This window comes from Vanessa cardui, chromosome 14, assembly GCF_905220365.1.
Source record: "Vanessa cardui chromosome 14, ilVanCard2.1, whole genome shotgun sequence".
Lineage (NCBI taxonomy): Eukaryota > Metazoa > Arthropoda > Insecta > Lepidoptera > Nymphalidae > Vanessa > Vanessa cardui.
The window spans coordinates 3,140,647-3,168,171 of NC_061136.1; the positions used below are offsets into that span (position 1 = coordinate 3,140,647).

The 27,525-nt window shown below is 30.6% G+C and overlaps 1 protein-coding gene across 4 annotated transcripts; it reads left to right on the forward strand.

The window, feature by feature from the left end:
* LOC124535220 (glucose transporter type 1-like) lies at positions 1–26,657 on the forward strand. 4 transcript variants are annotated; one of them, XM_047111344.1, is made up of 2 exons: positions 1–255; positions 24,792–26,657. In XM_047111344.1, the coding sequence occupies exon 2, from the start codon at positions 24,809–24,811 to the stop codon at positions 26,189–26,191; it is 1,383 nt and encodes a 460-aa protein (XP_046967300.1). In that variant the 5' UTR covers positions 1–255; positions 24,792–24,808; the 3' UTR covers positions 26,192–26,657. The 4 variants fall into 4 exon arrangements, with proteins under 4 accessions (XP_046967300.1, XP_046967299.1, XP_046967302.1 ...); XM_047111343.1 differs by lacking the exon at positions 1–255 and adding an exon at positions 15,081–15,199; XM_047111346.1 differs by lacking the exon at positions 1–255 and adding an exon at positions 19,164–19,183.
* The last annotated feature ends 868 nt before the right edge of the window (positions 26,658–27,525 follow it).

Genomic DNA, 27,525 nt, shown 5'->3' on the forward strand with positions numbered 1-27,525 from the left:
TGATGTGATACTGATTTAACATCTTATTTATCTGTAATTCTGATTATCTATCCCTCGGACTATCGGCTATGCAATTGGCTAATAAAAATATGTATCTTGTATATTACCGGTAACAAGTTGATAATTATTATCTTTATGAATTTTAAAAATCTTTTTTATTTAAGTAAAAAATCTAAATAAACGGTATACTTTCGGTCAAAATATTCAGTGCACTACGATGGACCAACTATATTGATAAATTCTCCAATAATTGAGGTATGTTTACAAAAAAATTGTAATTATTTAACTTTTATATTTTGTGAAAAAATTCTCAGTACCTGTTTACAATAAACTTACTTTAAAATTTATGCTAAATATGTATAATTTCATTAATAATTTATCTTTAACGATATCATGTGATCCACAATTACAGTATTTTTATGGTCTCAAAAAATGGTACTCAAGATATTTGTTTTTACGTGTTTTTTTAAAAGATTTCGTTGACGATATAAATATAATCAGTTATTTAAACTTAATTTATAGTTTTTAGTTAATTATATTAACGCTATGGTTATAGCGAGGAGGGCGGCATGCTAATTCACTATTCAATATTCATGTAGAAGACTGAAGTTGACCGGTTGACCACAGCCGGACTGTTCGCGGTTGTTACATATTTACGTGTGATTACGATTAGTATCCTCAGTCCTCAATAGTCAATTGTAAACGTGATTATGTTTTTTCTCTATGCTCATTTAGCGTTGCGCAAAGTTATAAAACTGTTTAATTGATTTGACATGCATGCTTACTTTTAATAGTAAATATTTCATGTCATTTCTCTACTAATACGAACCAGTTATTTCAACTTACGTAGAGGTTACGTTACATATTTTCGGTGTTTTAACAGATTGTTTTTTCGAACAATTTAAAATGTACAGTGAAAATACTTCGTCTCTCCTCCAAAGACAAGGTTTGTTTATTTTTTTTTGTCCTTTTATAATAAAAAAAAAACAATGAAGTGATTAATTTTCACAATGCGAAAAAAAAAAATATTACTACGCGTCCGCTAGGATTGAGTCTGAGGTTTTAAAAAGATAACCAAGTCTTTCCCAAGCCTTTTAGAAGGAAAAGGCAGAACATTTTTTATATAAAATATTTTTTGAATGTCAAAGTTTAAGACTTACCTATTTTAAAGAGTCACTGTTTTGTATAACCGGTATCCTGGATACGTGAAACGCTGATACAATTTGTAAATCCTTATAAAATTAATATTCGCTTTAGTTATATTTGTAAATAATTATAGGTATGATTGAATAATTACTCTTATTATTAAAATAGAAAAATATGAAATTATTTCTAGAAGGGAATAGGTAATAGGTTTTATTAATTAAACCAATTAGAGGTTTTTTCATATTTTCCTTATAAATAATAAATAGAAAGTATCAATCTTTAATATAATCTATAAAGTGTGACACTGGTGTTTTGGAATGTAATATTTTAAACAGAGGATTTCATAACGTATCGAATGCAGGCAATTATTATAAAAAAAAATGAAAAAATAAAAATGTTTTATTGCGGACAACTTTGATCCTTTGATTATTATGCAGGATTGATGAATCGTGAATCCGCGGAAGTATTATAGGTATGGAAGATTGAAAAATGAACAATACTCGTCACAATTTGACGATTTAATTGAGAGATAAGATCATTCATTAGAAGTCTAAAAAAATTGCTAGACTCTTAAAAAAGATCTGTCTGTGTTGTGATGCGTCACCTGAACACACAAGATCTCTGTTGTGCTCGTGCGTAGTATTCAATTGGCTATTGTGTACGTAATTCGTACAAAAAGTAACCTCAGTAGAAATGAGAGATTTGATGAGAATTGCGCTTAAGATAAATAACATATAAAGTACTTGATTGGTTGATTTTTGTGACCAATAAACGGACCAACTAATAAATGATAAGAAGTTTGTCAATTAAACCAATATACATCAATATTTCACTGCGTTTCGGAGAAGATTAGTCTTAATATATATAATATGAAAACTCGTGCATAAATATCCTTTATAGCACTAGGGTTTAATTTTATTAATAAATAATTTTGATCGCAGAGGAAACAGATAAAAGATCGTTGAACAAATCTTGTCTGCTTCGGCATCTCGTAAAATACAGATCTTGATTTCAATCTCTGACTAGCTAAATAGTTAACCTGGCCTTGCTCGTTAGCTTACTACGCACACAAAAGAATATTCCCATGGTTAAATTATTTATTTAATTAACGCTTTAAATTCTTGCGTATTGTGTATTAAAATACTTCTTGCCTCGGTTAATTCACACAGGTAAAAACAATCACAAAATCAATTGCTGTTTAATTATAATGTATGGATGTTTACCTAATTAATTTTATAATTTAACTAATTACGTTGGTATTTTAACTAAAATAAATTATTCTGTAAGTAGGTTTTATAAAATAACAACACACATTATTGCTAAATAATATAAGTTGTTCAAGCTCAAGTCTCAACTCTCTATTACTCTTCATTCAGCCGATGTCTTTTAGTGAGATAAATCTGCATCATACCAATTGCTAACTTGCTGTTATTTAAAAAAGGACACATAATTTTAATCCATTCAATTGTCAGCTGTCCCCACTATAATGCCTTGGACTAACACTTACAGATACAGCGTTGATATAATCTTTCGACTGAGAATTTATCCACATCGCAGTATTAAGTACTTAACAATATTTAAATTTCACATTGTTGTAATTGATAATTGACTATTAGACGCTTTATTAGATATTAAACAATAAAATGGAGAAGAATCAACTGAAATAAAAAAATAGAAGTGTCTATACCAATCATAAGTAGACAAAAGAAAAAAAAATACTTGTGACTTCGAATTGACGAGCTATTATTCTTTGGTCGAGTTCGTAAATAATCTATGAGGGTAGTTGTAGATTTGAATAGAAGCTGTTATTCGGAAGTAAAATTAGATTGGATGATGTAGTTAGTTGTGTAGTGTTGTAGTATAAATAGAGATATGTATTTATCAAGATCAATACGTAGTGTACTAACGAATACAAGTGAATTATTAACAAATCACATTTAATACGAAAATCTAACCTTTATTATTATATATACGAATGTTTCCACGCCGATTGTTCATAATCTTTTATTGGTACGATCAAGCGTTTTCACGTGATTGACCCACAAAGAGAAAAAATTCTTTCTATATATGTAATATAATATATATTGGCACAGATCACGTGATCGCCAGCAAAATGAAAAGACAAAAGAACCAAGTCATACGCATTTTTAGCACTAATTTAATGTTAATAAAAAAAAAAAAAACATCTAGTGTTTTCCTTATAAAGTAGGTATAACAAACAGCTTCAGTTATTATTCAAGTAACTTGAGAAAATGATTTTAAAATATGGAATAATAATCAAATTCGTTCAACTCTATAATATTATTATTACACGGACATCGAAAATTGTTTTATTATTATTTATGATAAAAAGGAGCTAATTTGAATTTCGATCATTCGACAGACACTGCCATTAAAAATTACCAGTTTTTAAAAATATTTACATAATTACGTGAAAGTCACTAAAAAGAGTCTTTATTTAATGTATGTAAATACTAAAACTAATAAAAAATAGTATCAAATAATTCAACGTACACATTTTGTATCACAAATTAAGTGTTGCCAGTAAAATGGTGTTCGGAAACAAGTTACGATGTAAAATTCAGTGCAAGATTTAAGCACACATACGGATTAATAGTTTTAAATTATTACAGAATTTTTAGAAAGTTTAGAATTAAAAAAAAAAAAAAACGTAGACAAAAATATAAACATAGATTTTACTTTACCGAGGCTACATGAAATTGCTTCAAGGTAAGCGGATACAATTATTAATTATGCGATATTCAAGTCGTTATTATGACAATGACGATGACCGAGCGAAAATGATTCTAATTATCAGACAATTACAAAAAAGTGCACAACAAAACAGAAAAATATCAGTACAAATCGATGGATGATCTTCGTATTGGATATTCTTTCCATCTATTAAGGTCATATAGCTTTAAAGGTATCATAAAATTTCGATCCAAAAGTAACTGTAAGAGCGTACTTGAATTAAGTGTGTTTTGATTGTATATTATTTTAATAATAGATATTATATTAGGTTCTTTTAAATGTGTAATCATTGTCTCTAATTCATTAATATGTTATTAGTTAAATAAATTAGATTTTGATTTTGCAAGATATGTATGATTGGGTAGATACCACCCACTCATCAGATATTCTGCCGCCAAATTAATAGGCAGTAAAGTTGTGTCTCAACTTGAATACCTTTTAAAAATAATAATACTTTAAGAATCTAAAAGGATGCATATAAATAGTATATAGCTTGTGGATATTAATGTGTTAAGACGACCTCCATGGTCAAGTGGTGTGTACACCAGTTTTCGTGGATCACTCCGAGGTTCCCGGGTTCGATTTCCGGCCGAGTCAATGTAGATTACCATTAGTTTTCTATGTTGTCTTGGGTCTGGGTGTTTGTGGTACCGTCGTTACTTCTGATTTTCCATAACACAAGTGCTTTAGCTACTTAAATTGGGATCAGGGTAATGTATGTGATGTTGTCTCATATTAATTATTATTATTATTATATTTGAAGTAATGAAAAAAAAAACAGTTCTTATGATCAATTTGTACATTTGCTATTTAAGGGGAACCTACGTTATATCATGTATAATGTTAGCTAAGGTAAATGTAAATCAGCACAGACTCGTCTATCAAAAATACAAATTCGTGATTACGCACAGATTCATGGCCTTGTTATTATTCTGTTATGCACTGATTCATGGGTCGATAAGAAATATATTTATAATAATTTGAGTTTATTGATTAAAGCAACTCTGCACATATTTTTAAGTATATTGTAAATACTATACATTTAATTGATGAATAATATATTTTTCGTAACAATAATAATTCAACAACTTAACAAAGCTGTTTACATTGAATATTTTATTGCAAATAGAATCTTAAAATGCTACAGAAATAATGCTACCTATCGACATTACGACTCGTTTAAAGAAAAATATATAGTCTATAAATCACCAGCTTATCAACTTTTAATGCTATAAATCAAAAATGTCGAGTAGCAAATTAATTAATATTTTTATTTTAAAATATTGTTTTTATCATTATATAGTACAAAACAAATGTGTGCTTAGATCTTTAAAATTACGCAGATTTTGAAGCGTTTTTTTTAATAGATAGAGTGTTTAGAGAGGAAGGTTTTTTTACATAAAACATGAACAGTATAAAAAACACTGATAAGATCTTGCTAATGTGATGCGGTAACGATTAACAAATCATTTAGAATATTTAGTAATAGTAAATTGCAGCCTTGCGAATCCGAGGCAGGTCGCTAGTTTCCAATAAATGTAGTAAGTGCAAGATAATTAGAAAGTAAATTCAAATGAATAACTGAAGAGTATCGATTCACGTGCGAATAAAACGACATGTCTTTGTTAGGAATATACGTACATTTAAATTTGTATGCATGTACTAACCTAAGGTGCCTACTAACCAAACGAATAGTATTTATATAATGTTTTCTATTCATAATGTTAATTATTTGGTTGAATATTATAAATAATCTTTTACATTATTAGAAATTAAATTGTGTATTTAAATATAATTATGTAGGTGGTCATGTAAAATTGGACAAAACCAACATTATTAAAAAAACCAATAATAATTATTAACAAACACTAGCTTGATTTTAATTTTTAGTTGCATTGTAGCGTAGAGGCATCGGTACGTTAAAGCATGTTTGGATTTATTGAATTAAACGGTTCTGATTGTAGTCACTATAATATTTATTTTAAAACTAATAGTTAAATAAGTAAAATCTCAAACATCAATATAGCTCAGTGACATAAATGATCGTGGTGCTGAAAAAAAAAGCAAATCCATACATAAACTATATTTGGTTTTGAAATCTCCCTTTGATTGTGTTGCCTGGAAGAGATGGCTACTAAACCATAAGTCCGCCCGTTGTAAAACACTTTTAATGTACCTACTTCTTTTGTTTTTTTAAATTATTTATTAATTTTGTGTTACTTTCTTTTTTTTGTGTTTTGTTTGTGGTGTGCAATAAAGAATAATTCCTTCATTCATTCATTCATTTGTTCCTTGTTCATTACATCGAGAACAGTTTATCATCGTGTAGATCCATATGTGCATTTAATTCACTAGACTTAATAAACAATTGGTCTTAATTAACATTCGCAAAGGGACCGTCGCCGTTCAGCAAACTTAAATATTATTGGTCTAACGTCAGTGTATGAATAAGGAGAGATAATTTAAAACGATTTAACATTTAGTAAAATTTACAATATATGTCTTATTTAGAAGTGTTTTATTTCGTTACACTTGTACGAGAAAGTTTGAAGTAATAATTTGGATGTTACCGACGACCACGATCTTTAAAGATGAATTTTTTTTATGTAACAATTTAAGCTACACTTAGAATCTAAGATATATGTTAAAAAGTGTTACCAAATGGTTATAGTGAATGTCATTGTAAGAGGTGGAAACAATCATCTTTTATTTAAGCCTCAGTTATATGCTGAGGTATACATTTGGATGTTATTTTTTTTTAAATATATTGAGACCGTGTCGTATATTGTGTCCGTGCTGTTTGTGTATCATATTATTTATAATTTTAGGTTTGTTATTGTAAGCATTTTTTTGAATTGATAGATAACATATTGATGATATGATGGTAACGAATGCTATCATTACTTGTAACTTTAACGCAAATGAGCTTGTTATATATCTAGATTCGATGGCACGTAATGGTGGTTAATGACGCCTTTCAAGTAATCGCTCTTACAATTAAGTCATTAGAATCTCGCTACTCATTCGCTCACGTTCTTTTTTCGTGATAAAGTATTATAGGATGTACTTTATCTGAGTTAACAGAAGAAAACATTCTTAAAAGCATATCCTGCATATAGTCCAAGATTCCAGTGACCCCTGACCTATGTCATTTTAGAAAAGCTGAAATTTGGAGGGTTTCTAGTCTACTATGCAGTTAAAGGTTTAAAAAACATAAGTGTCAACGCTCATATTTAAATATGTTTTAAAGAATATTATAAAAAGTGATATTTATTTATTGCCAGATCATTTCCGTGGGCCATTACTTCCGCCAGACGTTATAAAGATTGCTTAAAGATTAGGCAAGCTACGTTATACTAGCCAGCCCACATTTTACATATATTACTCATGTATTTACTTGCACTTTAAATTAAATAACAAATACCTTGCTCCAGTAAGGATTTATTGACTTTACGGAGTCAGATCATCGTTATTGGCTTATCCTTATTTCTCGTATTCATACAATGAATAATACTGCTTCTATCAGAGTGATCAATGTTATCGTGAATATAAATTGTTTTAAAATTATTGTGAAGTAAATGTGCGGTATTCCTGCAAGGAATAATGGAGGAAAGGAATAATTCCTGCAAGGAATTCCTCCTAAACTAGGAGTCCTGAGCTCTAAGATTATAAATAGACCGAACAGTTCTCTTTAGAAATTGAAAGGAGTGTCAATATCTGTAGCGTTCTCCAAACGTTGTATGGCTTAAAACTATACTATGAAATAGCCTAACTTTATTTTATCAAGTTGTCGAATCTGTCTAACCTAATACGTTACAAGTGCAACCTATCATTGCTTACCATGCACGTGTTTGTGAGTCCTGCATTTCCACCTCGATGTCCAAAAATGTACAAAAGCGTATGTAAAGTATTTTTTGCCTCACACAACCAGTCTATGGAACCAGTTTTAGCCGGTTTTTTCAAAATGATATGACTTGGGACCTTCAAAATAAATGCGTCTGCAAGGTGTGCAGTGATCCCTGTCTATAGGTGATGGTGGTATTTCCATCGGGTACGTTCGAAACAAATTAAAAAGTACTCCGCGTGGCAATATTCAAATTACAATAAAAAGTTTGTCTTTGATAAAACTATTCAGCTTTGGTAGTACTTATTGACGTTATAATTAATTTATATAGGTACTAGTATCCGAACATTTGTGTAATCGTATATAGTTTACATATCTCGTCATGAACATCCTTTGAATTATAAACAAAAAGTGAACTAAAAAGCACAATTGGCGATAACCGCTCGCTAGGTTACAGAAGGTAGCCAAGTCAAGTACCCAATTTACACGTTATAATTTGCAAAAGGTTTCCTCAGGCTTGGCAAGCGTGTGGGTGTACGATAAAGTAATTGCTTTTTAAATTTTAGTGACATACCTACATAATATCTGTATGTATCGTAAGCGATATTAATTTATTTCTAAACTAGTGACTCGTTCCGGTTTCGCAAGAAAAACATACAGTAATAAAAGTAACAGCCTGTAAATTATTCACTGCTGGGCTAAGACCTCCTCTCCCATTGAACAGGGTTTGGAACATATTCCACCACGCTGTTCCAATGCGGGTTGATGGAATGCACATGTGACATAATTTCGATGAAATTAGACACATGCAGGTTTCCTCACGATGTTTTCCTTCACCGCCGAGCACGAGATGAATTATAAACACAAATTAAGTACATATACATATATATTAGTGCTTGATTGGGTTTGACCCGAAAGCATCGGGTGCACGCGTTCTAACGACTGGGCCATTTCAGCTCTTCGAAAAACAAATCGCGAGTATTTGTTTTGTTGTAATAACAATTGGAACTTGTTAATTTAGCATTTCATTTGTATTCATACATGCAGTTCGTAATAAAATAGGTATGTGAGATGACGTGCAACGATGAGGAAAATAAAAAAAAACACCGTCATACTGAATTATTAGATTCTACAGACCGAGGTCTGCGTGTAGCGTTTATATTTAATCGCTAGAAGTTTAAGTTCGCAATATCACTGATATCTCAATATTTTATTTACTTTTTTATCCAAATCCAATTTTCATTGCGTTATCAGAATATTAAACATCTGAATTTCTGTTTGTGAGTGTTAGTTATGTATGATCCTTATATTACTTTTAATAATAACATAAAAATTAGGTGTATGTAATTATGTATCTATCTATTACAATACACTAAATGCATATTTTTATGTATGCTAGCGAAATGACTTTGATCATAGTTTAATTTAAAAAAATAACGTTAATATGTGCTTCACATACATGCATATGCACATATATCCCTGATAAGATTTAATATATTCATTTACATAAGAATCACTTATGTTGAGAAACAAAATAGGTATTGCAAATAAAATTAAAAATTGTTCTTATGCAGATGACCGCGTGTATCCTATAGCGGCCGATTCCGATACCATTATCTCCGTTAAATAGGAATTCCGATATTCTGGGTAGAAATTTAATCAGTTCGCCTATGCATTTAGAATATTTTCTTACATCAGAATAAGGCTTTTTCGAATAAAAGTCCAAGGAATCATTTAAAAAATATTTTAATTTCGTAGAAGTAATAATGCTTGCTAACTAGTTGCTATGAATTTGTGTCAAAATTCACTTAAGTATAATAACTCAAATTGCGTGAGTATTGTTAATTATGATTTTGTAAATAAAATTATTAAAATTAAAAACAGAACTATTCTTTTTGTACTTTTCTTAATTAGTTAGAGGTTTAAGCTCTAATGACCGGCCACATTATTAAAAAAAAACCCGACATCATCGATATGGTTGTTCATATATTTGTCCTTAGGGTGCGTCTACACTTGAGTGACTGCGTAAATAAATTAAGAAAATCAATGAACAAGTGTTATGTTCATTTATTTATATAACTCCCCTAACGTTGCCTGTTTTACTACCAACTTGTGTTTTAATATATAATATTAGTGTTGACTTAAGATAAATCATATATCAAATAGGAGTCACCAGTGGGATTTGTTTATATCGTAATTAAATCACAAAATAAGAGCTTGTCAAATGTATTTTGATTAGCGTTTTGATATTGAGTTTCATTCACTATTTCAAGTAAGGTATTTAATTTAGGCCTAGTGATTTCTGATAGTCAATACTGCCTTATTGAATACTATTGATATGAATTCCTTAAAAATGTAATATAGTGTTTTTGCATAATAGTTTTAAAATTGTAAATGTTATACTATATGATTACACCCTTGGACGTCACGCTACATCGGCGCCAGACAGGCGACTTTTTTGATTTGTCTTGGAATAACACGTCTACTGACGAAAAATATGTCAAGTATAATACAAGCACATTATTACAATTCATTCACATTGGCGCTCAAAATGAATTATTTTTTTTTAATAAAATAAACTTAACAACTTAATTTTCTCACTCACAAAAAGTATCTCACACAGTCATTCAACTACTAAACGTTTATAATAATTAAGTCTATAAATGCGCGTCTTCGCCAGTAAATATGTATATCGTCATATGATCTTTTCTAATCCTAAAAGGAGACAAGTCAAGTAAACAATATAAAAAGACGCTGATATTTATTATTTACTATGGATTTGCGAAAAATTGGCGTTTTGAACGTCGACAGATTTTGAATTAAAAATAGAAGTGGATATAAATTAGTAATTGTCTTTTGTTTCATAGTGTATTTTTATTCATGACACAACACTATTGTGTTATGAATAAGTGCACGATATAGCTGAAATCGAAATTAGTTCCGCTAAAGATCGTAAATTAACTAGGTTCAAAGTTTGATTATATTAAATATTTCATACTTAATTTTCAATGCAATATAATTTTCAAGTAATTGTTTGTAATTGAATTTCGATCACTTCTGGAAAAGATAATCTTTTTCTTTCTTCTTGTTAATATTGCTGTGTGTTTTAAAAATAGAATTATATATTGTATTAAGTATTTATTATTACAATAGCTATTATCATTTACGAAGTCGTTAAACTTATGAGGAATCACGTTTCTTTTCTACTTATGGCCTGCGATTAATCGTGTTTAAATAACAATGCCTCTATTTTGTTTTAGATCGGTTTTGTTTATAGTTCATACATTATCATTTTTATTTACTACTACTTGTGTTCCGTGGTTTTATCCGTTTTTAATTTGTATAATACATTTAATAATAAAATAATCTAGAAAAAAAATTGTGTTATTATAATCACTTACTTATGAATCTAAACGATAAATAAATACGTATGTAAAATTTTAACTGATTAACTTAAATATTAATTACATCAAAATCGGTCGACTTGACCGATTTTGATGTTATTAATATTTAACGATATAGATCTATTTACTCTTAAATTATTTTGCTTTAGTATTGAGTGACGCTCGTTCTTATAAGATGTCTTTGTGCGCGTGAGGTAAATAATATACGAGGAAAGATAGTGAAATGTATGTAAATATATAATTTAGATTATACTTGTTAATGTATATATTGTAAAGCGGAGAGCAGATGTAGGAAAGCTAAGTAATTATAATATTTTCACGTGTATTAAATATGAATTAATGTAAGTTAAACAAATAATAGTTGTCTACAAGTTTTCTATATGAACTAAAGATGTTGTTCGCTCATTCGTCTAAGATTTGAGAAGACGCTTGAAAATGATTGAAGTTCTCTTCAAGCTCAAGTCCCAGTTAATAAAACGATCACTTTAATCAACGTTTATGGTTCTATTATTCACCAAAATGTTTTGTTTCAGAACATAAAGCAAATATTATTTTAATAAAAAGTTGCGACTCTTCCCAAATTATAACAATAATTTGAGTATATTTTTTTAAATACATATATTTCTCTAAACATTCCATGCACGCAAACTTTGGTATTTTATTTACTTGCGAGTTATTGAGGTTACCTGTTCATTGCTATTAGAGGTCATTGACCTTAAATTTTCTTAATTGCGTTAAAGGAAATAAGGCAACAACAAACGGGGTCATTGACATGACCTGTCAAACAGTGAAACTTTATAAATTGCTTAATGTCTACAGTAGTCAATAATGTTCAAATCGCTATTAATTTTTTTACAAATTAACTAAACGAATCCGTGGCTTTACTTTCGCGAGAATTGTAAAGCCTTTTAACCACAGAAAACCTTCACTTCCATTTTATCCCCTTACAAACATTGATTCTATTCTACTAAGTATAAAACTCCGTAGACCTTTGTTGTATACATAGGCAATAGAAGAGTTATCCCTAAAAAAACATTGTTAGTATTCTCCCAAATTCCACGTATAATGAAACCTGTAAAATAAGATTATTGTTTAGCTTCGGAACTCAAAAATCTCAAACAACTTCGAAAACAATTCAAAAGAAACTCCAACTTTGATTTGTGAAGTCCTAAAAGAAACTTTATAAAGACCTGTAAATTATGATTCAGGGTGTGCGGGGAAAACCTGAAAGGCGTAAGACACTAAACGTGGGGTTGGTGGTTAACATTTCTGCAGATCGAACGATAAGCAAGCTACGCCTGATTATTTATTGCACGATATTAGAATATTATCGTGTATTTTACTCATTGGTAACGATCCTCTTGTACTCAATCTTTATAATGTGATTTTAATTTGAAGCGACTGTACGATATTTTGTTTTATTCGCATTCGATCTCAGATGGCCTATTGTATTTTAACCGACAATTGCAGGTTCAAACTCAGATCAGTATCACTTAATATTAATGTGCTTAATTCTTGCTTCGAGGGGAAGGAAAACATCATGAGTCAATCTGCATTTTTCAATGAAATTTCTTCACACAATAACCCATATTGTAGTTTCGTGGTGGAATCAGCTCAAAGTTGGCCATAGTCTAGCCGTGGATTGTTCACAGATTGTTTCTTTTCTTTATTCAAATACTAATTAAAAGGGATGTGAAAATGAGACTTCCAGATTAAGCTTTAAACTCGCCAGCCATTTGGGCCACTTGCTCGAAATAATATTCAAACATGCACATTTAAAAAATACAACCGTCCATGTGAGGTCATTTCTGTAAAGATTGAAAACATCTTTCTGTTTTATTTCAGTTCAAAGTTTTCCGTATCTAAAGAAACACCTTTATTATTTATAGATAGTTCTCCTCAGAAGTAACCTTCAAGTTCAGGATAACCGTTGGCTTTTATTAATTTCAAATGTGCAAGTATCGCGTGTGGTTGAAATCATTAATTTATTTTAAATTATCAGTTTATTTCCATTGAATGAACCTTGATTTTGTTTCTATCTATATACTTTGATTATGCTTCTATATGCAATTGGATGGTGCCTTCGAATTATTTGCGTATATTCCCGCACGCTGCGTCACGACATTATAGGAGTGATTATAAAATTATGGGTTAAGTAAAAAGGGTTTTATAAGGATTTGAAGCTCAATTCCGTTTGGTGTATTTATGATTTTAAAATAGATTTTTGTAACAAATTTCTGTTTTCACGTATGAATAAAATATATATTTCGTGTTATGCAGTGCTATTCTGTAAGAATTAACTTTGTATGTCATATTGATCACATATTGATAGAGTTGTACTTTTGTGTAACGATTTTTATAGGCAATGCCGTTCATTACTTTTTTTCGATTCGCTCTCGTTCTGAGGTAAGTTTCGAGGTTCTTTCAGAATAGATTTACGCTTAATCGTTACTTATTATACTTATAACAAATATTGTAATACCTGTTATATATAATAATTAATTACTTTAACATACTTGGATTGTTTACGTAATCGTTAATAATTAATTAATAATAATTATTTATAATTTATTTCGTGCTTGGCGGTGAAGGAAAACATCGTGAGGAAACCTGCATGTGTCTAATTTCATCGAAATTCAGCCACATGTGCATTCCACCAATCCGAATTGAAACATCGTGGTGCAATATGTTCCAAACCCTCTCCTAGGCCTTAGCCCAGCAGTGGGAAATTTGCAAGCTGTTACTTTCCTTTATTAATAATTAATTATAGTTCTCACATTTTATTGAAATTCAAACACAATTTTTGAAACAAAATGCTAACGATATTATCAACGAGCAAGCTATCTGGTAGGGATGGTGGGTTTAAATAAGTTAGTTGATGAGATATGTAGCATGTAATTTGCAATCAGCATCTATTATATCTGGTTATGAATTTGGTTATCTTGGTTCTTACTTAGATTAGGGTTGCCATTTTGTTTTTATACGAACTGAATGTAAACTAAAAAATTATATTTGTATTGGAAAAATATTGCATAGTATTAATAGTGATATATGGTAATCATTTAATCTCGATAACAAAGATACGTATTTTCTCATATATTGATTGATTATATAATTCTCATGCATACAAATATGGGTAAGATTAGCCATATTGCACGGGTAATTATGACTGATGAGTTGATATAATTAAACAGCTTGTGCAATATTAATTAGCTTTGGCTTTTTTAATTGGCTTTTAGTTTGTGTATAACCTGAACTATTTAAAAAATTACCTTTGGGGATACAAGTAGAGAAAAAAAGAGGAAGAAAGAAAAATTATAAAAATTTAAATCTATTCTAAAGTATGTAATATAAAATGAAATTAAATTTCACAACGAAAATTGATTGATTTTTTTATGAGGTAAATGCTTGTGTGCGTGATTCTAGTGACTTTCTCTGCATAGTACTTTCTATTAAAGACATTCAGAAAAACTATTACCTCTTTTATCAGAGTGACATTACTATCGTTTTGCTTTTAAAAAAAACTCTCACCTACAAAGTCTATTTACAGCAATCTTATTATTTCGCCAAAACAAAATTGTAAGGAAAAATATTTTTTATTATCCTACAAAAAAATCCGTGTTTAGCTCAGTTCTTAAAGTATGGCAATGATTCTTATAATTTATTTATAAGTCAACTAAAATATACACTATTATTAAACAACAGTACAAAGATTTATCTAAATATATTATTTTAAGTACAGATTCACGTATATTTCTTATTCATAAGAATATTATAAATATTTTTATAACGTTTTATCATAGTACGTCACCGTTCTTCAATCAGTCTTAATATTCTAGGTATAAATTTATAAACAAAAATCATATAGAGATTTTTAGGCAAAAGTTTAAGGAATATAATTAAAATGCTGGCAACCCTGTTCCTTAAGTCATGCAAGTAGTAAAGCCAGTCGGTCTCGCTTCGCCGCTCGCGTCGCATTTCCGTCCGTTGAGTTGTGTTTTAATCGTGTTGTGTCTTCAAAAATTTGTTATTCATCGCTAAATTGATAGACGTAAGTAAAGTGTACTTTAAAACTTTTAGTTATATACAAAGTTAAGTTGCGTGATAATTGTATTCGTAATTTTTGAAGCAAATATTATATCCATATGGATGCAGGAATGTACACAAGTAATATAAAATGCAAATAAAATACAATATGCTTTCTTATACATAAAACATGAAAATCATAAACGAGAATCGAAAAGGTTAAAAGAAAATACTGGTTTAATAGGCGGTTTTATATATTTCTAAACGGAACTACCTCGATTTTATGTATTTTTTTTATCTATGTGAAAATTAAAATTGTTATTGATTCTAAATTCAAATTTACTTTACAATTATATTTTCAATTATAAAGTGATGTAAAAGTGTCGTTGTAGACATAATCAAATTAAACGTTGATTGACAAAACAAAAATTGTAACAATTAATTCTTGTAAATATTTACAATTGCGTAATATTTGAACCTGTTTGTACTGATTGTATATATTTTGATAAAACCATATTAAGGTACTAATATGAAGCTGTCAGGCTATGGTTACTGTTTACGTTGTAGTGACCGACCTCGACACTTGTTCACGGATAGCAGGATCTCAATCGCAATTGTTTCTGCATGTAATTATATACCAAACCGGTATGTCTTCTAGTTTTCATACTCATAAACTGAATGTACAGTCAGAGTAAGAAAACCTTCGCCAATTTTCAAATTCTTCCTTTATCAAATCGTAAACTCTTAGTACCCTTTCAAATTAAAGCACTAAATTGACAACTGCATATAAAATTAAAGTTACATAGTATGATAACTTGGTTCGAAATGGACATATTTTGACTACGTATAGTTTTATGTCAACATGAAACCTTTTTAATGGCATAATTAGTCATTACAAATTCAAATTAGATATGATATCTTCTACTGAATTATCAAAATATGTCTGTCAGTGTCATATTTTCTCGATCGGTAAAGCAGATTGTCGCTCATTCTGAGCACGCTATAATAGATCTTAAGGTGACGAACCTTTTCTTACCCCGAGTGTACACTAATTTCATAAATGCAAATGCAATCTCCTTGTCTGGCTATCAAGAGTAACATACTCTTTCTAGTTCTACTTTGAAGTAAACTTAAACTTCAAGGAAGGATAGGCTTTCATGTACTTAATGTGCTATGTAAGTACTTAATATACTATGTGAATAATAAATAATTATATTGGAGAACCGAGATGGTCCAGTTGTTGTTAGAATGCGTGCATCTTAACTGATGATTGCGTGTTCAAACCTAGACAAGAATTGTCTTTTCATGTGCTTAATATGTTTTTATAATTCATCTCATGTTTGGCGGTGATGGAAAACATCGTAATGAAATCTGCATGGATCTTATTTCAACAAAATTCTACTAGCGATATGTCTAATTTTAACCTTCTCAAAGGGAGATGATTTCTGGTCCAGCTGTGGGAAATTCACAGGCTGTTAGTGTATTATTGTGTGCCTAAAACCTGACGACGCATCCCTAAACGCGAGCTAGTGGCGACCGACAAATGGTAGGCGATACTATAAAATTTGAATAAAGTATTCCGTAGATTTTTAAATGATTTTAAATTAAAAAAATAATTTATATAAATCAAAGTAAAAGTCAAGGTTGAAATTTGAATTCAAAATAACGCAGTAACGCTGTTCGGTTAGATGGTACGTTTGGAAAGGACTAAATCAGACCTGAGAAGAATAGACGAAATAAACCGCAAGATATTCTTGCGCAGGTGCATTTATAAAGTGTGCATTGTCTTTGGCGCATTAGTTGTTTTTATTGACTGTGATACAGGTTGACCTAGGTAGCATACCGTGGCTCGACCTGTTATCGGCCTGTTGTAATTAAGTGAAAACAGTTTAATATATTTAAAAAAATACAATATAAAGCTACTGAAAAAAACTTGTCGTAATTAATAATATTTTTTATATAATATGTATGAAACTAGCTCATAGCTATGGAATTATAGCCCAATGCATAATAATTAACGTCAATTTTAAATAATAATAGGTGTAAATTTGAATTCTTAGCTCAGAGGTTTTGTAGTAGGTTTTTTGTACAATTTTATCTCAAAAACACGAGTTAAACAAATATTTTCTTAATTCATATACTTTCAATATAATTCTCATTATTTTTGAATTGTAGTGTTAAGCTGTTAAATGAATGGTAACATAAGTTCTTTTTAATTCTGCAACAAACAAGTACATAATAAATGTTTAAAAATCTAATCACACATTAAAATGGTCTCATATTAAACATACTTTCAACGACGCATATTTCAAATATAATTGTATTTTAAATACTGTAATTATGACTATAAGGAATATATTTTTAGTTTTTATAATACTTAAATCTATATAATTTGTACTTATGACTTAGGATAACAAGGCTTTGTGGTTATAGTTTCAAGTTAATTATTGCAATAGTAAACATTATGATTGCTTAAAATAAAGCAATTGATGTTTCCAAAAAGTTGCTTTAATAAAATAGAAATCATCATTTAATAATCAAATAACTCGAATGGTTAGCAAACCTATTTTATAATTTTTTTATTGCACTCGTTGTATAAGATGTTTCGTAGAGAGATAAGATTATTTACAGACAGTTACTGACGATCACGTGCTTACCTGATTATTAATAATTCTTGTTTGAATCTAATTTGTATGCTATCTATTTTATGAGTTGCTAGTTAGCCCTGCGGTTTCGCCAGTGGTCAATTTGCATATCGGTTGACATGCATGGTTCCGCACCCCTCCAGCGTCGTACCGTGAAATGATTTAGCCTAGAACCTTCCTTAGTAAAATGGCTATCTAACGCAGAAATATTTTTTTCAATAGTATAAGTATAGTTAGTGAGATTAACCGTTAAACCATCCAGTTTTATAAATTAACTATTGTGCGTTTGGTTAAAGTTGCTATCTATAAATTAATGTATGAATCTAGGTAGTGACGCACTGCAAAGGGACCAAAAGACTAAGCAAATGCCAACTTTATAATCTTCGTGTACTTGACAGCTACGCTACATATCTAATAGTCATATTAGTTTAGAAGTTTTCGTGTAATTTAGGGAACAATTTTCCAGTAGTTATCAACGCGTTCTCAGATTTGTCAATCTACCTAGAGACATAAATAATCAAATCTGTGATCATACCCTTTCTCATTCGGTTCACACCTTTTTTGTAACTTTGTAACATAGAGCAATATAAAAAAGTATAATCGCGAATAAAATTCTTGCATATCATCATTATCATTACATATTATAAAACAAAGTCGCTTACCGCTGTCTATCCCTATGCTTAGATCTTTAAAATTACAATTCGGATTTTAACGCGGTTATTTTTCAATAAGAAGATTGATTCAAGAGGAAGGTTTATATGTATATGATACATGAATAATATAGTAGAGAACGTCTGAAAAACTGTCAACGTTGTAACACATTCTGCAGTATATTTAGTGTCAGTATTGCAACCGTGCGAAGCCGGGGCCGGTTGTTTAAAATAATTCTTTCTTGAATTATGTATTATTAAAGTTAATTTAACTGTGCAGGATGGTGTGACTAAATGGTAAAATAATAAAATACGGAAGAAATCTTCTGTAGTTTTTAAATAATGAAGTAAAATGTCAGTCTTGTTTGAGAGATTTTATCTTATCAGATTGAACTGATGCTGTTACTAAAGTCATGCAAATAAATTACACGTTAACTGTTAATCATTTATAATTATGTTTTTTTTTTTACTTAAGCCTCGTGTGTTGAGAGCAACAGGCAGACAGTCTTCGTTAATTGAACGATCGGTAGGAGAAACGTATGCTTCTTAAGCTGTATGTAAATAATATTTTGTCTGATGCGGATTTTTACTTTTCGTTTCGAGAAAGCAGTGAGTTGACTGTAAATTATGTTCTTTCGATAAACATCTCACCTTAGCTTTTTATATAAGACATAATTGCTAGCTGTCGTCCGTAGCATTGCTCGCGTTTTAGAGGTTAGTTATCTTATGCCCTTCCTTGAAGGTCATCAAATGTAATCAAATTTAGTTTAGTAGTCACGGAAAAGTAAGAGATACATTTGATAGAGTTACTTTCGCTTTTATAATATTATTATAGATACTATTCTACCTTGTAAAATGATTATTTAGTTTAATCGACGATGGTCCCTCCAGAGTGTCAGGATGTGTTATGTAAAAAACATCATTTGCTACTGTAACATTGATAATCAAATATCGGTAACAAGATTCCAAGGTCAGTGTATCTCGAGACTGTTAGCTACTTGGTTATGCATTTTTATGTACCTACAGATAAAATATCTTGATATGATAAAAAGTGGCTGAAGTACATTGCCTATATTTGCAAACAACGTAAAAAACCCGAACAAACATCCATCGAACGTCCATAATCAATACATTACTTTACTATTCTTCGGAGCGTTGCTGGTCGGTTTCCACTTTATTAAAATATATATCTTTTTTAATAATAATCATACTTCTCGTTCAGAAGTGATTTAGGTAAAGGCTGAATTCTAGAAGTACAAATATAAAAACTATTTAAGTTTTTTTTTGAGTGGTATTATAAGTTGCTTCGAATAGCTTAAAAATATTATTATTTCAATCGATCGTTTGTTGTTGCAAAGTTCTTTATTTTATTTGAAATAAAATGTTTCGATTGATTATTATTAATTTCGATCGATACTATTCGCGTGAGACCATTAACGTCTTACAAGAGTTTTTGTGGTATGCCTTAAGATTGCTGTACTGATGCACCGTGCTCAGCGGTACAGCAAACTTGTGGCACCTGTCCTACAGCGAAAAGAAAACGAACTTATTTTTAAGTTAAATCTCTAAGAGTCCTTTCAAACTAGACAAGGGTAAAGGGTCACCCTAGTATAAATTCAGCTTTTTCTCAGAAGTGGTGACACTTAGGGGATTATGTGTAAGGACAATCTTTGTAAATAATTGTATAATCTATAATGTTTGTCTGAGATATTTTTATCATAACAAACGTTATTTTTTATCGAAATAAAAACACGTAGACTTTTTTAAAATGGTATCGAAGACGACTTTCTCAATTTCACTGTAATGGTATTTTCTACATCTTGGGAATTTATACAATGGTAATGTTATTAATTTTATTAGAAAAAGGGAATATTATATAATCATTTATAGTAATGTATATAATAGTAATATCATTCTAATGAACATATTTTTTTTTATAATCTGATTAGATCTTTGTTAACGATCAATGTAGTTTTGTCGTCATATGTACTATTTTTATTGTTATAATATCGGTCGTATCTTCAATCTGAATGCCTTGATACCGCTTGTTATCAGTGAAGTAATATTTGGAGATAATTTTACTTCTAGTTAACTATTCAATAGTGTCGAACGTTTTTGTTATTCTGTAAGTATTTCTTGATCTTCCTCATTGTAAATTGATAATTTTACAAAGTTAGTTGCCTAAATAAATTTAAAAAGGATGCTGGTGTCAACATCATTGTTTATAATATGTATACTGTGTAAATGTTATAAGGAATTAACTGTTATATAGTCTCATATATTAAAATATAAACATTAGTAAGGTATTGTAAAATAAAGTCGCTTACCGCTATCTGTCCCCATGTATGTTTAGATCTTTAAAATTACGCAATTGATTTCGATGATGTTATTTTTAATAAATAGTGTAATTCGAAAGGAAACTTTTTTCGTATACTAGGAACTAATATAGTGAAAAAATACTGATTATTTTAGTAGCTTCTAATGTGATGTCGTAAATAAACAAATTCTGTAGTATGTTTAGTATCAGCATTGCACCCGTGTGTAGCCTGAGCGGGTTGTTGTTTTTTTTAAAATTCGTTAATTTAGATATTAATAAATTATAAAAAAAAATTGGGAATCAGATGATTGAATCTGATGATGATGATGATGATTTAATCTAGATTGTCGTATGTAGATACGCTGATCGTCATTTGAATTTTGTGATATGTTTTCAAAAGCGATTTGACGTTCAAAGGTTCCTTTTAAATCGTACTGATACATTATCTTCTGGTATCTGGTTTCATAGGAAAACCAGCTAAACTTAAGCTTAGACTATCCGGTTGTAGGCTATTTTATCGTGAACTACGTTAAAGCGTTTCGTTTTCTTTTGTTTCTTCATATTATGTCAACAAAGACTTAAATATTACCTTCTTATATGTCTATACATTTTGGTGACGTGGAAAATGTATACAGGATGTCCGAGATAGTATTATTTTAATTTATTTATCACACAGTATTAATTTCACATAACTATTCATAGATTAATAATACCGGTTTCAGATCAGACGCAGGGCCAACGTATTTGTGCTCTTTATATAGTCTAGTTGTGTATGATAGTACGTAGAAGGTAAACATATCAATGCACTTCAACGAGTAAATAATACGAGTGTATCTTTGAGATCATAGTAACAGGTTTCTTAGCATGCCCTTCTTAACCACAATAATCGCTTTGTAAGTAATAATAATCGCTTGGCTATATAAAAAAAAATGCAATAAATATAATAATAATGGTTTTCTATTGCCGAATAAATTTAAATATAAATACTTACCATTGCCAGGGTAACTACAGGCACAGGGGACATGATTTAGCTCCCAAAGTTGGTGGCGAATTGGTGGCAAGGAATGGTTATTATTATTTGCGTCTATATCTATAGATGGTAGTCATCGGGTGACCCATTTGCTCATCGGATTAAAATATAAAAATATTAACTCATATGGTACCGGTTTAACTAAAAAAACTTGTATGTTATATAACCCAAAAATGTTTACACAATAGAATGTGGTCTATGTGAATTTGTCATTTATTTCCAGAATGGTCGATATATCTTATATACATAGTCACATTCACGCGCCGTCGCGTTTCCACGCTACAAGCATGCTAAGATATACGAAACAGGTTTTACTCGATTTTGAGCTCAAATATGTCGTTAAATTTATCGATACTATTATCGACTTTATTTCTTTGACGTATAATAAGACAAACTGACAACCTTATGGCAAGTGGTCAACATTGTTTGTTTAAGATGTATTTATTTTTTTAATCATCAATGCACCACCCGTATTGGGAACTGAGATGTTGATCATCACATCGTAACAAAACAATACTATTGCTGCTTGCCGATAGAATATAATATGATGAATGGGTGCTCCCTAACCTTACCAGAGGGGCTTGTGCAAAGCCCTACCAACAATGTAAATTAATATAGAATAGAGTAAAAATAAGATAGTACAAAAACTTTATTAAACAAAAGACAAAAGTACAGTAATTTGTATAAGTAGAGCTGAGATTATGAAAAAAAAACTTATTTACACTAGAGACCAGTCCCGGCTTTGCAAAGGTGCTATTTACTAACGAGGAAAATTATATGATAAAAATATAATATAAGCCCTATAGCACTCAGCAATGATCACGATTACCCCTCACAAACAAATAAACAAATTTTAACGTTTTGTAATGTTAGTATGTCTATAATGTTGTTATTTTAACGTTTGAGCTCGAATGATATTTGAAAACAATGAATTTACAAAAGTAAAAACACATACCACCATTCGATTCACTTCAGTGACAATGAATGTGACATAATTAGCGTGTTATATTAAATTTTATGTTCTCAAGACGTAGGTACCTATTGTTAAAATGGCGTAGCGATGTTTTTAATTATAGTTTTGCTATTAAGTATTACGAAACTATTTTTGTAACAAGTATTTATTTACTTTTTACATTCATATTATAATATGTTCCAAATATTATACGTTTGGCTTATTTTTGAATGACTGAGTAAAAAAAACAACTTATATTTATGGTAAAAATCATCAAAACAATTACTGATTTATTAAATCTATGATTAAAATGTTTAAAGAAACTAACATAAAAATTTTTAAAGAAAAACCTTTTTTGTATAATTATTATTTACAGTATCAATAACATTCTCAGCCAAATTGTAATTATTTCGTTCAAACTTAATTTCAATTTCAAACTTTTTAACAAGTACTGGTTGTTTATAAATTAATACAATGAAGATCCTACGTAACATTCGATATCTGAAAAACGCAGATTTAACAAAGGAGTAATTTCAAGTTTAAAAGTAAATCGAGTACGGTTTTAAGCATGCAAACTTTAATATCCTTTGTTTACTGTTTCTCTAAACAAATAATAATTATAAATATTTTAATGGTCTCAAAATCAGTACTTTATTATAGAAGGCTTATAAAAGAAATTTTGATTCGTAATGTTACAGCGTTGAGTTAAATGTAAAGCTACCACCTACACTTACCGATATACATTTGAAATTTGAAACTTTATAGATATTTCGAATAGTGAAATGAATAATTTAATAATTGTTTTCTTCATAAGATATTATGCCAATATGCAAACTGTCGTAATGTCCATAAAAATCTGTATAATAATGCAACTGCCTCTCGAACAAGGAAGAAGGTAATGTTTTGGAAAATAAAATTTTACTGTTTGATTTATAATTTGGTAGAATAACTAGTTTAACTACACGAGTAGTCTTTGAATTTGCGTTATTCTTAATCTATTTAATATATATATATCAATAATATATCTGGAAAAAAGCGCATTTGTGACAGCTGCTGGTTTTTCCCACATACAATTGTACAAGATTCGATGCCAACGATGACGATTCGCTATACTGATATTATCTAATGTGGCGGCCAGTGCAACTTATACTTCATCATTTTATCAATTGTCAGTTTTTTTTTATGTTATACACCAAAATGTACAAATCTCTTTGGGTACTTTCAAGCTATTACGGTCGGGACAAATTTGATTGTACCTACAATTGAGATATTTTAAAATTATACCAATATATTTATATATCTGTGAATTATATTACAATACATAAATAAAAAATCGCATCTACGACTAGAATCAATAATTTTCATTCTCAATCTATCAGTTATCATAACATATTTATCATCGTTAATGTTAATTGTATAGAAAAGCGCTGTCATTAGATTGATGTGACGTCACATCTATGTATAGATTGTCTTGTTTTGGTACTGCAAGCCATCTAATTGCTTAAGCAGAAATCGTAATGTCTCCAGCTCACCGAGTCAACGGCAATTCGTTAAAAACAATGTGAATGGATGAGACACTTTTTCTGACAAAAGTTATTTGGCCTTCGTTCATTTCTAATCGAACTTTGGAATAATTGATCCTTAAATTAACATTCGAAATCACATATATGCCTCTGTTGATGTGATTTAAAGATTAAATGATAATTGAATAATTAATAGACGCAATCTAGATATAATTAAATCTTTTCAAATAATAGAGATAACAGGTCGATAAAAATTACACTTTACGATGTAATTCGAAATATGTGTTTTGTTTCATATGTGCCTACTTTGTATATGGTCGCCTCTGCACATTATATAGTAATATTATAAGAGTCTGAAGCAATTATTTTACGAAGACAATACCAACGACAATACCTATCATGGAAAATTACTTCTCTTGCCTCTGTTACACTATCGTAAAACACGTTTCTTTAGAACTGTATATTACAATACTTATATCTATAATTAATTATCGTTACAGAGTCGACTGGCCGCAAGATGTCGGGTGGTGGGGCAACCGGACCGTTGCTGTACGCGGTCTCCGCGGCAGTGCTGGGAATGCTTCAATTCGGCTTCAACACTGGAGTCATCAACGCACCGAGAGAGTTCATCGAAAACTTCATCAATGAAAACTACTCCGTTAACTCCGGCACCGTCTTCAGTGTCATCGTGAGCATATTTGCTATCGGCGGTATGATTGGCTGCCCCCTAGCCAGTTGGATCGCCGACAAGCGTGGTCGCAAGTTTGCGTTAATTGTGAACGCAGCCTTCGGTGTCATAGGCGCAGTGTTTATGGGCTTTAGTAAAATGTCAACCTCACTGGCTATGTTGATAATCGGTAGATTTCTCATCGGTATAAATTGCGGCTTTGCAACGACGGCATCGCCTACCTACGTGTCTGAAGTTGCCCCTGTGAGATTACGAGGTGCATTTGGAACTGTCAATCAGCTGGCTGTAGCTTTTGGACTGGTTGGAGGACAAATATTAGGAATTGATGTTATTTTGGGTAGCAACGAAGGCTGGCCATGGCTTCTCGGATTAGCTATAGTCCCGTCGGCAGTTCAGTGTATAATGTTGCCATTCGCACCCGAGTCTCCTCGATATCTACTCCTCGTACAGCGTGACGAGGAACAAGCGAGAAGCGCGTTAACAAAGATAAGAGGTACGACAGAAATTGACGATGAAATTAAAGATATGCACGATGAGGATCGAGCAGAGAAGCAAGAGGAGAAATTTACCGTCGGTGATTTATTGAGAATGGAAAGCTTACGAACTCCTATGATCATTGGAATTGTTATGCATTTATCGCAACAACTTGGAGGTATCAACGCCGTTCTGTACTATTCGGCATCGATTTTCGTCAGCACGGGATTAACAGAAAGAGATGCAAGATTGGCTTCGATCGGTGTCGGCAGCATGTTGTTCATAATGGCGTTAGTGTCTATTCCTTTAATGGATCGTCTCGGCCGGCGCACTCTGCAGCTGTGTGGTCTCGGTGGTATGACTCTGTTCTCTATTTTAATGACAATAGCGTTCTTCACATACGAGAACAACACCACAATGAGCGTATTCGCTGTTTTGTTTACTCTATTATACGTCGCCTTTTTCGGTGTCGGTCCAAGTTCCATACCGTGGATGATTTTATCTGAACTGTTCGGTCAGGGAGCTCGAAGTGCCGCTGTTAGTGTCGGAGCGCTCGTGAACTGGTTCGCTAACTTCATTGTCGGTCTTACATTCATTCCTCTATCAGATCTACTGGGTAACTTTGTATTCTTGCCGTTCACGATACTATTGATTATATTCTTCGCGTTTACCTACTTCAAACTGCCCGAAACAAAGAACAGAACGATTGAAGAAGTGACAGCTCTTTTTAAGAAATAATTATACCTCAAGTATTTAATCTAAGCAACATTCCTTAGACGTAAGTGAACCTAATATTGCAATAAGTGTACCCTAACAATTTGTGATAGAAATTGTATTATCTCGTTCGTTTGAAAACTTTTTTATCTTTGGTAAAAGTTTTAATGGACCTCGTATTTACTCATTGAAATCGTCTTTCTTCGATTTCGGATTAAAGTTAGGAAGACTGAAAACCAACGTACGTTAAATATATTTTATTATAATACTATGTACTTACCACGAATACAACTATATTAAATGTTATATAGAAGATATTAGTTCGCTCTGTTTTTTCTTGCCTTATATTATTATGAACATTTTATCATGTTTAATATATTGTTTGTCTCTTTCTAACGTTAATTTGGTCATTACGACATCCGAAGAGTCAGAATAAACGGTTGGTGCTCAGTGTACTGTCAGAAAAACACAAATGTCATCTAAATTAAAAGACAACAATTCCGTTACTATTTCGCAGTGCCTTACCTTTCCGTTTCAATATTACGATTCAACTACCAACCATGATATTAAATAAAGATTTGCATAATATTTATTGCAGTTATTTCTATCATTCAAGTTTCTCAGCTCACTTCACCGTCCTAGTTGTACATTAGTGCCAATAATGTATACCGTGTTATTAGTAAACGTTAATATTACGACACAACTTAGATGTAGCATTGGCAAAATTCATAAAACCGAACATCCGAACTAAGTACGCTATCCCAAATTATCGATATTTATTTCTTATGTGAATATGATCTTTAGACTAATGTAATAACTTGTAATATCATATGACCTAATATATTCGTCAATTTAACACGTCGATTTACATGCCTTTGCCTTCTCGGGTTGAATTGACGCGAAAAATATAACGACGAATAGCGTAGAATCGCGCAATAGGGAGCTATTTCTATTGGTTGTGTGAATCGACAGTAGTCGGTGTTATTATTACCGATGCTACATCTAAGTTGTGTCGTGCTATAAAATGTTACGATGTTTTTGTTTTTGTCTCTTTCTCGCATTATCAGCATTATACATGTCAAACAGTAACAGACTATATACGCAAACATGATGAGTCATTTATTAATAACACGGATGTAGTTTATAGTAAATAAAACTGTTGATATATTTAAAAATATATATTAGATAATTTTAAGCTATTTAGACCAAACGTATTAGATCAAAAGTGCACAATGTATTTTCTACACGTCGAGTTGAACGGGAACGCCTTAAGTAAATAAGTTTTTATATATTATTACAAACGAGGTTCATTACATAAGAAAAATGATACATAAATTTTAATTTGATATAAATGTTAC